Source organism: Cololabis saira, chromosome 1, assembly GCF_033807715.1.
Source record: "Cololabis saira isolate AMF1-May2022 chromosome 1, fColSai1.1, whole genome shotgun sequence".
Lineage (NCBI taxonomy): Eukaryota > Metazoa > Chordata > Actinopteri > Beloniformes > Belonidae > Cololabis > Cololabis saira.
The window spans coordinates 42,242,418-42,255,533 of record NC_084587.1 but is presented as its reverse complement, the minus strand read 5'-3'; the positions used below and the strand labels follow the sequence as shown (position 1 = coordinate 42,255,533).

At 44.1% G+C, this 13,116-nt stretch overlaps 2 protein-coding genes across 5 annotated transcripts in view; one reads left to right on the top strand and one right to left on the bottom strand.

The window, feature by feature from the left end:
* On the bottom strand, nucleotides 1-4,972 carry LOC133440673 (E3 ubiquitin-protein ligase SHPRH-like). Its single transcript, XM_061718025.1, has 4 exons — nucleotides 4,899-4,972; nucleotides 532-635; nucleotides 226-296; nucleotides 1-124 (listed from the first exon to the last, which is right to left on the bottom strand). Exons 1-4 carry the CDS (start codon nucleotides 4,970-4,972, stop codon nucleotides 35-37), a joined length of 339 nt encoding a protein of 112 aa, XP_061574009.1. The 3' UTR covers nucleotides 1-34.
* Nucleotides 4,835-13,116, top strand: part of LOC133446162 (microtubule-associated tumor suppressor 1 homolog) — a 64,315-nt gene continuing 56,033 nt past the window's right edge. For 2 of the 4 annotated variants that reach the window (XM_061724082.1, XM_061724043.1), the window contains exon 1: nucleotides 4,849-4,992. The gene's annotated coding sequence lies outside the window, so the exon portion shown is untranslated. Of the gene's footprint in view, nucleotides 4,993-12,655; nucleotides 13,008-13,116 lie in introns of those variants that run through there. The other 2 variants (XM_061724065.1, XM_061724054.1) reach the window with 2 other exon arrangements.

Below are 13,116 nucleotides of genomic sequence, written 5' to 3'. Positions count from 1 at the left end.
TTAAACATTCCTTTTTTATTCTGCATTTATTCAATCACAAGCATTTTGGACAGGTGTAATTTTCTTCGTCGGTGTACTTGGCGCATTCCAAATGGGCCCACTGATGACATGTCCCACACTGCACCTAGTGAGACAACATAACAGAAACAATACAATTTAAAAACATGTAACATTCATAAAGTCATTTCACATAAAACAATTATAATTCTTTTATAAAATATTTACCATTCCTATCATGCTGTGCTGTGGATCGCACTCCAGCAGGGCGCACACTATGCAGTAATCTTTTGCATCGCCTTGAAAAGAATAAAGAACCCTTTTTTATGCGTGTATTGACAGCAGTGTAGGCATCTCTGTTGTTCTTACATTTCTACATTTTGTAGCATGTGCACCTACAGATATCAAGCATCCATTATGAAATGTGTATTTAAAAGTACACTTTATTATGTGTACAGAAAAAAACAGTAGTTGTAGTAGTCATTGTAATTACCACATTGTGGCAACTGATTATCCAAGCATTTTTACACTGACCCGGATTTTGTAGCCGGCTACAGGCAATCTGCTTCCTGTATTCATGCAAAGCCTCCACTGTGGTGACGACCTCTGTGGATTCCTCCATCCTTTTAAGGTAGTTCCTGGGAAACACAGAATAAGAAACAGTTAAGCATTTAGCCATACAAGTTCTCATTGTAAATCATTAATTTTGAGTAGTGCAGATTACCTCCAGTTGTGGAGAACTTTTCTTGAATAATAGTCCTCTTTCCCAAAGGGATCAATAAGGATGAGGGCCTTCTTGGGGATGTTGACAATCTTTAAAAAAATTCAATTAAAATTTCTGTAAGCAAAACAGTACTTTCTGAAGTCAGGTTAGCAAAAAAACTGTATAGGTACCGACATACCATAAGAATCCAATGCACAGAAAAGTAGTATAGTATAGTATAACATTAAATCCTGCATATCAGAGCTCATTTCTCTGCGCGTGAGTCCTTAGGTCTCCATCTAACAGGACTAATAATGGACCCTATAAGCTAACCTGGAACATGTTATTCTTACTTGCCTTGTGCTTTTCAATGAAGATGTGCAAATAGGCATCTATTACCTAAAATGTGAACAAAGAATGTCATAAAATATATAATACAATAGAAAGACTGCTATAAGCAGCCAAAAATAGCATATTGTATATCATGCACATATTATATATAACATATGACAGCAATACATGCATTATTATTATCATCATTATTATCATTACCAGTGTTATTACTATTATTATTTTTGCACTACACCCCACCCTACTATTTACGCATATTTACATCTCTTATAGGCAGTACTCGAGTTGAGGGGGGATGAGGGGGGATGGCATCCCCCCCCGAAATAAAAACGGTCCAAATCATCCCCCCCTGAAATAAAAACGGTGAAAATCATCCCCCCTGAAATAAAAACGGTCCAAATCATCCCCCCTGTAAAACTGCCATCTCCCCCCCCTTTCCATCCCTTGTCATTTCATCAATGAATGTGGTTTTACTGCTATTTCAACATTTAGAGTCATCACCAGAAAAATAACTTATTTGACAATTTTCACCTGTTTCAAGTAAATTTTCACTTGAAATAAGTAGAAAAATCTGCCAGTGGGACAAGATTTATCTTCTTATTACAAGCAAAAAAATCTTGTTCCACTGGCAGATTTTTCTACTTATTTCAAGTGAAAATCTACTTGAAACAGGTGAAAATTGTTGTTTTTTCCAGTGATGAGTCTTGTTTTAAGTGTAATGAGATTTTTTTACTAAAATGAGACATTTTAACTAGAAATAAGACAAATATTCTTGTTAAGATTTTTAGTTTTTGCAGTGATCCATCCTGTGAAGGACAGAGTCATATTGATAAGTTCAGAAAACTGTTTTTTATTGTTGTGTTTTGATGTATTTGATGTAAGCCCAGTGGATATTTAAAGCTTACAGAAGGCTGCATTTAACTGCTGCTATGTCATTCCTGCAGTATTTCTGCAGGTGTTTTGGTCAGTGCTATTATTTGTAATATATTATATTATTTGTAATCAGCACAAATTATCTGTCCCCATATGATAAAAAAATCCACCATCCCCCCTGATTTTCTTTTACAACTCGAGTACTGCTTATAGGGCGTTGCAACACGGTAGTTTATATTCAACTAACAAAAGTCATGCAAAGGCTGGTCGACACGCACGCAAACATGAAAAACTACAAGAAAGTTGGAATTTGGTTGTAGGAAACATTAAATTAGCACGCAAACATGGAAAACTACAATTTGGTTGCAGGAAACACTAAATTCTTACCGTTTTCCCAGTTTTCTTCTTAAACAGCTGTAGGACGATTCCGTGTTGTTTTAGTCAAGTCGACGCTGTTGACTGGTGCGCATGCGCATTGACGCAAAGTAGGACATTCATCAGATTTTATTAATAGATCCATGCATTCACCGGGTAGCATAATTTGACAGAACACCGGCGGCGGCGGTCGCTGTGGTCGCCATGGCAACGGAGCAAACTGTGGCAGCGACCATTAAACAATTTAAAACTATACAAACATCATAAAACAACTAAGCAACAGTATCATTCTCACAGGTTAAGTCTATAAAGCCACATAAGACTGTATACTAAGATATTATAAATATAATATGTACGAAAATAAGTTTGTATTATTTTGACGGCATTACACTGTACTTCCGCTTCCGGTCTGTCCGCCGTCATATTCATACAAAAATTAAAAAAAGAATTTACAAAAACCAAATTTCGGCCGTTATTTCATTTGGTTGTTTGGTTGTTTGGTTTTTTCAGAACTGGTTTTCCCGTTTTGAATTTAAAAGGAAAAAACGAAAATGGGGGCGCTGTTTCTCTTTTTTCGTTTTTGGTTTTAATGGAAAAACGAATTATACTTTAATCCCCGGACCATGGTCTTCATCAATCAGTTTACGACATGGTTATTCAGGTTAAGGTGGTGCATTGCCTCCACTGGTCTAGTGTTTACTGTTGTTTATGTTCTGTAGCTTGTGTTTGTAACCTTGTACTTCTTTCTTTTATAAATTAAAAATGCCAATAAAAAAGACTTGGTGAAAAAAAATAAAAATAGTTATACTTCTCTTTGTTTCATTGTTATTCTGCATTTAGATGCCCAATGTGTGTTCTGACCCACGTGCGTCGTGCACGCAACTGCTTCGTTAAATCTGCCGAAGTCTTATTCTGGTAACTTGGACACTCAGACCGGATATTTACATCACGGGAAAGAACATATTAAAGAGCGTTTTATAGGTTTATCCACAACAGCAACGCTGTAACTTTCCTTTCAACACTACTCCACTGAACTTTGACTTGTTGTTCCTCTGTTGGCCTCTAGATGGCGGCGTTGCGACTTTATTACGTTTTCAGGTGGGTCTTTTTTTTTTCTCCAAAACTGATAATGTAATACTTGACAAATAATGTAATATATATGTTCATTTTCAGTCCAGAGTTCTACATTTTGTGTTTTAAGTATCCAAGAATGTTATATACACTGGATTTGAAACACCAGAATGACTATTGGGTTAAATTGCAGACTTTGAGTACCATGTAATAAATCCCCAATAACGTAATAAGGTATTACCATTGCTCGAGTTGAGGGGGGATGAGGGGGGATGGCATCCCCCCCTGAAATAAAAACGGTCAAAATCATCCCCCCTGTAAAACTGCCATCCCCCCTTTCCATCCCTTATGTCATTTCATCAATGAATGTGGTTTTACTGCTATTTCAACATTTAGAGTCATCACCAGAAAAATACCTTATTTGACAATTTTCACCTGTTTCAAGTAAGTTTTCACTCGAAATAAGTAGGAAAATCTGCCAGTGGGTCAAGATTTATATTCTCATTACAAGCAAAAAAATCTTGTTCCACTGGCAGATTTTTCTACTTATTTCAAGTGAAAATCTACTTGAAACAGGTGAAAATTGTTGTTTTTTCCAGTGATGAGTCTTGTTTTAAGTGTACTGAGATTTTTTTTTACTAAAATGAGAGATTTTAACTAGAAATCAGACAAATATTCTTGTTAAGATTTTGAGTTTTTTGCAGTGATCCATTTTACTTATCCTGTGAAGGACAGAGTCATATTGATAAGTTCAGAAAAGTGTTTTTTATTGTTGTGTTTTGATGTATTTGATGTAAGCCCAGTGGATATTTAAAGCTTACAGAAGGCTGCATTTAACTGCTGCTATGTCATTCCTGCAGTATTTCAGCAGGTGTTTTGGTCACTGCTATTATTTGTAATATATTATATTATATTATTTGTAATCAGCACAAATTATCTGTCCCCATATGATAAAATCCACCATCCCCCCTGATTTTTTTTTTACAACTCGAGTATTACATTATTGGTAAGAATGTTATTACAATATCAGTCAGGATATTTTATTACATTATTGGTGAAGTTATTACATTATTGGGTTTTATTACATTTTCGATTGAGTTAAGTGCAAATTTTATTACCTTTTCAAGCGTTATTACATTTTCAGGAAATTATTACATTATAGGGTGCTACAACACTGCTCATTAAAAATCACAATTTTGGATTCAACATAATTTTATACACTGAAATGAACTATATTAAGGCACTTTTAGGTGGCATAGAGTTGTAAAATGCAATTCAAATAATAAATATGAATTATTTAGTAATATTAGTTGAATTGAATTATAATAACACATATAACACGACATGTATTTTCACTTTCTCCCCAGGTGTCGGTTATCAGGAGAGGGTATTCCGCTGGTGTCAGCGGGAGCGTTACCACAGGTGTGTGCGTGTGTCGGCCGGTCAGACCGGAGGACTGCAGTGATCTCACACACCGAGCACTCACTCACTACGGGACCGGGGTTCTGCTGGGATTTCAACAACTGACGTAAAGCCCTGAGGAGCCTGGTGCTCGTGCAGGAACAGGTACATGCTGTTGTCCACAGGTTGGTCTGCAGACATCTACGCAAAGCTTACCGCCGGTAAGTTCAGGTTTACCTCCTTTATCATTGCTGTCACGGCGCGTACGGAGCCAGGAACAGGCAGTGTTATCCAGACGCCAGAGTCCATAAGAAATATTGCGGTTTAAACGTTTGCTCGTTCACGGCGGATGAAAGGAACCCGGTTTTAGATGATTTAGCACCTTTTAAAGGTAAGAGGCTCTCGGAAAAAAATTCGTATCGGATATGATCCAAAAAAGCCGAACAGAATTTAAGAAAAATGTCATTTTATAGCCCTAACCCTGTTTGACGTAGCCTCATATCGGTTGCAGTCCGTTAAAACGGTAACATCAACGTTTGTCAAGGACCAACTGTACATGTGTCAGTGTTTGTGTTTTAAAACTGTATAAGTGGATATTTATTCCTCTCAGGTGTTTTCACCTTAACGCCAGGGCGGCTCCAAGGTTTTTTAGTCCCTCTTTGGGGGATTTTGTTGGGGGGTCTTTAGTCAGTAAAACTCAGTTCAAGCCCTTTCAAGAGGATCATTAAAAAAATTAATCTGTCACTTTTAAGAATCAAAACCGGCTAGATGTAGTATGTTTAAACTCAAATTCAGACAGCAATGTAAACCTGGTGAAGTAAAATAAAGTAAAACATTTTTACAGTCTCACAATTACACAGTATTTCTGACTTTATTTATGTAATTTGATAGAGACAACCATGACAGTGGAGACAGAGATGGTTCATATTTAGGGGCAATGCGCAGTGGGGGGTTTCTAATGTCCTTCTTTTTACCATTAATAACGTTTCCTGTCCTGGTTGGTACTCAAATAAGCATCGTGATTTGAAACTGCCTCCAATTTAGAATCACCAATTAACCTAATATGCATGTGTTTGGACTGTGGGAGGAAACCGGAGTACCCGGAGAAAACCCAAGCACGGGGAGAAGATGCAAACTCCACACAGAAAGACCCTGCTGGGCCTGGGAGTTGAACCTTCTGTCGGACCTTCTTGCTGTGAGGCAACAGTGCTAACCACTAAGCCACCATGCTGCCTGCCTAAAGTAATATGATAGTCATTACCAGTCATTTTTTACTTTATTTTTACACCCATCATGCCTCCAAGCCGTTAGTATTTACTCCACGACCAAGGAAAAGCTATCATGAGTAATGGTACCTCCTGAAAACGAGGCGCTGCTAAGGGTTTTCTGATTGGTCGATTGCCTGGACAGTGTCAGTGAAGGGTTGGGGTGCCTCATGAATACGGAGGACCAAGCTCCAACCATCTAACCTCCAGGTTGAGGTTCATGGGGAACTTAAGGTTGCAGTTCCTCGACCGGCTGCTAGAGGCTGTAAAAGTGAGTCCAGCTCCACCAACCTCGAGTTCAACAGTCCTGGAAACACCTTACACAGCTGCCTCCGTCTTCAAGGTGGTGCAACCCATAAGACAAGCCCAGAAGCTTGCAGATGGTCGTATTTCCCCCAAATACCCCTCAGCCGTGTTGACCTTGTGGCTTGAGGGCCCCCTAGTGGCGGTGGGGGTGCAGGAAACATTCAGAAGCAGAATGCATACGTTTGGTTGCACATCTCCACAACGGAGGGCTATGAAATGATTTATAGCGTCCCGTGTCCGTGCACGCCTCTGTACGTGCAGACAGGTGGCCTACAGGTGTGTGTGTGTGTTGATTCTTTGGCAAACACGCTGGCTGCATGAACGCGTGGGCGCTGTCCCAACACGTGAGGCTGCACGGTCTTTTTGAGGTCCAGCGTTCTGCTGCAGCGTTCACGAGCGTGTGTCCGTGCAGCAGGGGGGTGTAGCAGTGTGTAACGGGCATTTGTGCTGCTGCAGCACTCTGAGTGTTACATAACAGGTTGTCCTCTGCATCATCCTGCAGGGCTGCTCAGGATTAAATAAAGACTCCTGCGTCAGGGCGGCGCACAGAGCTGAGGATGCACCTTCACTTAACGCCTCCTCTGTGTTGCTGCCCGCGGTCGAATCATGATAACATACCTGTGTCTCCGAGCTGAAGAAGGAAAACAGCTGCTTGCTTCTGCGACGGGAGCAGAACTTTGTTCTGCTGCACTGCAGAAAGTTACTTACTGTTGCATGCTGGGACTTTTCTGTTTCTCCTCATGTGGAGTATTTTGTACCGTAGAAAGTACAAATAGAGTTAGCTATTTTCACAGGTCAGCAGAAAGTTAATTAATATGTACTTAGTTCACCTGAAGCGTTTAAGGTTTATTGACATGAAACTGGGTCATGTGACCTGGTGAGGTACTCCAGAAACACATCTATGGATGAAACCTGAGGATGAATCTGCGTTATGGATTTTTCGTGTTCAGGTGTTTAAGAACATGAGACACTATCAGATGTACTACTGTATGAAAAATCTTAATGGTATGTGACATGTTTGGGTCTAAAATATGGACACAGGTTAAAGGGGTGGAGCCACACAGTTGACTCAACTCCACCCCCCTCCTCACCTGCAAACATGAAGGGCCAACGTCCAGTTTGCTAAACTGACTGAATCCAGGAACTGCCAAAATGTGCAGTTCCTCTACTGACCACTAGGGCCCAGATCCAGACCTGCAGTTCCTCTACTGACCACTAGGGCCTGGATCCAGACCTGCAGTTCCTCTACTGACCACTAGGGCCCAGATCCAGACCTGCAGTTCCTCTACTGACCACTAGGGCCTGGATCCAGACCTGCAGTTCCTCTACTGACCACTAGGGTCTGGATCCAGACCTGCAGTTCCTCTACTGACCACTAGGGCCCAGATCCGGACCTGCAGTTCCTTTACTGACCACTAGGGTCTGGATCCGGACCTGCAGTTCCTCTACTGACCACTAGGGCCCAGATCCAGACCTGCAGTTCCTATTCTGACCACTAGGGTCTGGGTCCGGACCTGCAGTTCCTCTACTGACCACTAGGGTCTGGATCCGGACCTGCAGTTCCTCTACTGACCACTAGGGCCCAGATCCAGACCTGCAGTTCCTCTACTGACCACTAGGGCCTGGATCCAGACCTGCAGTTCCTCTACTGACCACTAGGGTCTGGATCCAGACCTGCAGTTCCTCTACTGACCACTAGGGCCCAGATCCGGACCTGCAGTTCCTTTACTGACCACTAGGGTCTGGATCCGGACCTGCAGTTCCTCTACTGACCACTAGGGCCCAGATCCAGACCTGCAGTTCCTCTACTGACCACTAGGGCCCAGATCCAGACCTGCAGTTCCTATTCTGACCACTAGGGTCTGGGTCCGGACCTGCAGTTCCTCTACTGACCACTAGGGTCTGGATCCGGACCTGCAGTTCCTCTACTGACCACTAGGGCCCAGATCCAGACCTGCAGTTCCTCTACTGACCACTAGGGCCCAGATCCAGACCTGCAGTTCCTATTCTGACCACTAGGGTCTGGGTCCGGACCTGCAGTTCCTCTACTGACCACTAGGGTCTGGATCCGGACCTGCAGTTCCTCTACTGACCACTAGGGTCTGGATCCGGACCTGCAGTTCCTCTACTGACCACTAGGGTCTGGGTCCGGACCTGCAGTTCCTCTACTGACCACTAGGGTCTGGGTCCGGACCTGCAGTTCCTCTACTGACCACTAGGGTCTGGATCCCGACCCGCGGTTCCTCTTCTGACCACTAGGGCCCAGATCCGGACCTGTAGTTCCTTTACTGACCACTAGGGTCTGGATCCGGACCTGCAGTTCCTCTTCTGACCACTAGAGTCCGGATCCAAAAGTGAGTAAATTTCATTTGACCTCTGTGTTAACAGATATGCGTATTTTGATCAACAACATATTTAAAGTCTGGTACAAAAATACTTGTCTCCTGATCCAAAAATGTCATCATTATGGGCATGGCTTCCAGACATAGTTTTATGGTGTTAACAGTGTTGGTGTTTTTGGTGAATTTTACGTTTGAGCAGTGGATAAAATGCTAAGACAGCACAATTACTCATTGAAGCTGGAGTCCATGGATGTAGTTGATCAACAGCTAGCAGCTCTTAGCCTTCAGCTGGAGTCCGTGGTCCTTGTTTCAGCTCCAGCGGCGGTCAGGGTAAGGTAACGGTGGCCGTGTCCCAGACAGTTGTATGCGTTAACTAGGAATGTACAGGTTCAGTTCTATCCAGTGGGTGGAGCCTAATACAAGTAGGCGGGATAACTCTTAAAGGAGCATGAGGCTCCTTTTAAGAAATGAGACTCTCTAGCGCCACCCTTCACCACGACGGCCGTTGGGGGTACTGCAGCCAACAGTGAAGCCGGCACGGGAGAACGGGGAGAACGCACATGCAGCGTCATGTGACGTCACATCCGCAGGACAGCGCGGGAAATTTGGGCCCGAATTGCAGCACATTTTGCAGCACACAGCCTGTTCAAGGCAAAGGAGAGATACACTAGAGGGCTCATTCTTTTGGGTTTGGAACGTTTCATCTGACATTATTACTAGAAAACTTAAAACGTATACGGATTTTTTTACGGATTTTTTTTTTTTCATAAATCTTGCCACAATCCGGCCTCAAGCTCCTTAAGTCAGTGATGTCACTCAACTCCATCTTTTTTCCCAAAAAATGACTTTTTTTTCTTGTTTTACATGTTTAAAATGACTGTATATTCTATTTTTATTCTATTTTGCTTTCAGATTCTGTTCAGATCCTGTTCAGACCCCCCCCCCCAGTGTTACTCAGCGTGACGGCAGGTTTTCCTCTCCTTGGGTGAGGCGGTCTGGTGCCAGGTTTCTGCAGGTCTAATCCAGCTGCGTTCGCTCGTACTCGGCATAATTGGCATTTTTGTGTGACACGAGTTACGGAGGCTGATCCTCCGCCCAGACTTGTTGGGGTCTTTTCATCAGAACCACCTGCTTCAATCCAACCCTGAACCTCGGTGGCGGTTTGAATCGTTAACATTATTTATGAAAGTCATTGTGACATGATAGTTGTTTCCCGGCAGGTTGGAACAGCTCCGACTCGTGGGAAACCTTCTGCCCCGTAAACATTGTCCCCTGGTTTACAGATGTGCTTCCCCAAATGACCCGTCAAAAGTTAAGACATGAACTCCTGATCTCAGTGTTGGCGCGCTGACGTCGACGTTATGCACCAAGTCATCCAGTAGCCACCGCAGCGCTGGATCTCAGCTATGTCCCGCCTCCCCGCTGCAGACTGATCTGTTGCTGGTTTGTGATTTGCAACCGCAAACCGATAAAGACGTTCTGGACGTGGAGAGGATTTGAAACGGACTGTGAGAAAGATGGTTCGACCTGGTTAGAGATTTTAATTAAGATTCTACAGATCCTGGATCTGAAGCATAGATCTGGACCTGCAGTTCCACTTTTCAGATTTCAGGTTTTGATTCGCAGAACATTTGGTGAAGAATTGATGATACAGAAAGGACATGTGGGAAATGTTTGGGTTTTTTCCATAACTGCAGGTGGATGTTACTGGACGTGAAGTCTACTGCAGGTGGAGTTAAGTGCAGGTGAAGTCTACTGCAGGTGGAGGTTATGCAGGTGAAGTCTACTGCAGGTGGAGCTGGAGTCATCATTTCAGCCAGACAACCTCCTGTTGCTCCAACAGGAAGGGTGGGGGTGGATCTGATGGTTCTCTGAGAACTAACTGGGGAGGTTGTCGTTCTGCTTTGACCCAACTGGACCGTTGACACCAGGAAGGTTCTGGAGCTTCCTGCGTTAGAAAGCCACATGTCCCGAACGCTTCCTCCGAGCGTGCTCAGTAGCGTCCTCCGCAGGCCCGCAGTTCCATCAGCCGAGTTTATCAAAAGCCAAAAGTTATTCTCTGTGGCCTTATTCTCATAGCAACACCCCATAAGCCGTCCTGAACACGAGCTGTTTTCGGAGGTCGGTCTGAGGCAGGCCTATGCTGGATCCAGGTCCAGGACCGTGGCGTGGTTGGAGGGCTGCGCTTGTCTTGGTCGTTTGTTCAGAAAAACACACATTTTCCTGTTTCCGAGCAGCTGGAGTGAATTATATCTGCTCCAATCAGAGTTTCCAGAGAGACCAGAGCCCAGAGACCCCCGTGTCCTCTGAACCTTTAATCCACTAACGGGCGAGTTAAAACGAGTCACGTACTCGAGCGCTTCAGCCAATTGAGTCCTTAGGACAAAGGGAGAAGTTTGGACCGACTCAGCATATATCAGAGGCCACGCACAATAGGGGCACACTCTAGACCTGCTGATATCTAAGGGTCTAAGCATCTCAAAGGTTACTGTGTCTGATGTGGGCGTGTCTGATCATTCCTGATGTGGGCGTGTCTCATAACTCCTGATGTGGGCGTGTCTGATCATTCCTGTGTTTTCTTTGAGAGGACGATTTCAGTGCACACAGATGTCTCAACAGCAATCATTTCAAAACTGTGTATAACTGAAAACAGCTGTCAGACATTTAACCAGGTCTTCTCTCTAACACCTGCCCTGTCCTGGGTTTCAGTCGCTGAGCTTGTCAGTAGCTTTGATGCTAAAATGTTCAATGTTATGGATGCTATTGCTCCCATGAAGGGGAAGGTTATCTCTGGAAGGAAGAAGTCTCCATGGTGAAACTCCACACTGGGTAAAAATGGGAAAAGAGAGTGTCAGAAACTGCAGATGGAGAAAAACAAACCTCAAGATATTGGAGTCAGACCTGTTACTGATCGTGAACTTGTCCTTTATCTCAGGTGTGTTTCCAGAGGCACTAAAAACAGCTATTATTAAACCTCTGCTGAAAAAGGACACTCTTGACAAAACACAAGTTAACAACTACAGGCCCATTTAAAATCTCCCATTTTGAAGCATTTTTCAACTTTTTAACCCAAAACAACTGCTATGAGGCCTATCCTGTCAGGTTTTAGACGGCACCACAGCACTGAGACGCTCTGACCAAAGTGACGGAGACGGAGGAAACATGTCGGTCTTAGTTTTACTGGATCTCTGCTGCATTTGATACAGTTGACCACAATATTTTACTCAAAGAAACCACTAGAGAACTGGGCGGGTCTTTCTGGAACTGTACTAAACTGGTTCAAAACATACTTAGAGAACAGGAAGTACTTTAACTTTGCATCTGAGCAGACAAGAATCACATGTGGAGTTCCTCAAGGTTCCATCGTGGGACCTCTTCTGTTTTATATCTACATGCTTCCACTGGCACAGATTATAAAGAATAACAAAATAAACCACCATAGCTATGCAGATGACACGCAGATATATATTACGATGTCACCAGGGGCGCAACTACAGTACCTACTTTCTGAGGTGTAGGCAGACATATTACAGACCCCACAAGGTCTCGACCTTTTATTAAAGGCCACGCGACTGAGCGGCTCACCAACATCCTGGTGACTTTTTTGAGACGTGTTGCTGCCATCAACTTTAAAAGGAGCAGATATCTTTCACAACATGGAAAAACGTCTCCTTTTGGAGAGTTTGGTGAAGGTTCTGGTGAGGGTTCTGGTGAGGGTTCTGGTGCGCTGCTTTGGGTTTCACGCAGCATCCCGGCGTGGTCGGGTTTGGGTTCTGCGAGTGTCAGGCTTGTTCGGCAGCTCTGATGTGTCTCGTGTTCAGTAATCTGATTGGCTGCCTGCGGCGTGCTCACCCCCCCCACCTCTGATTACTCAGCCCTCTTTTCCTTCCTCTCTCTGGCTCTTGGCTCTTGGGTCTGAACCTCCCCTCCTGCTTCCACTCAGACTCCTGAAACCAAAGAACAACGAGGCTGCTTGGCAACAGTCCGGACCGGCTCCTCCCACTCCGTGGTGGGTGGAGGTGGACCCTGACCGGGGCAAGGTTACCTGGCAGACACTCGATCCCCTCCCACGGCAGACCTTGAGGAAGGTGTGTGTGATGCAGAGGAATGTACCGCTGTGCCAGGAACGGCAGAGGAGCCCTTTAAAGTGCCCCGGTCTCCTCATGCACGCGCACACTCTCTCTCTCTCTCTCTCTCACTGCGCTGCAGAACCAGAACAGGGAGGTTCATCCGTCCGGTACCTCCTCCCTCCCTCCAGTGGCGCAGCCTGCGCAGTCTTCTCTCGCCTGTCAGGACGGGATAACGGCGGACGCCTGAACACAGGTGTGTCTGTGAGGAGGACAAGTGTGTGTGAGGAGTTGTGTGTGTGAGGAAGACGTGTGTGTGAGGAGGACGTGTGTGTGAGGAGGACGTGTGTGTGAGGAGGACGTGT

Excerpts from the sequence above, each read along its gene's own strand:
- LOC133440673 (XM_061718025.1), bottom strand. The coding sequence starts at position 4,972 with ATGTCTGCAGACCAACCTGTGGACAACAGCATGTACCTGTTCCTGCAC. Across the intron at positions 636-4,898 it reads CAGGCTCCTCAGGGCTTTAC|GAACTACCTTAAAAGGATGG; the intron begins GTCAGTTGTTGA and ends TGTGTTTCCCAG. Across the intron at positions 125-225 it reads AGCACAGCATGATAGGAATG|GTGCAGTGTGGGACATGTCA; the intron begins GTAAATATTTTA and ends TTGTCTCACTAG.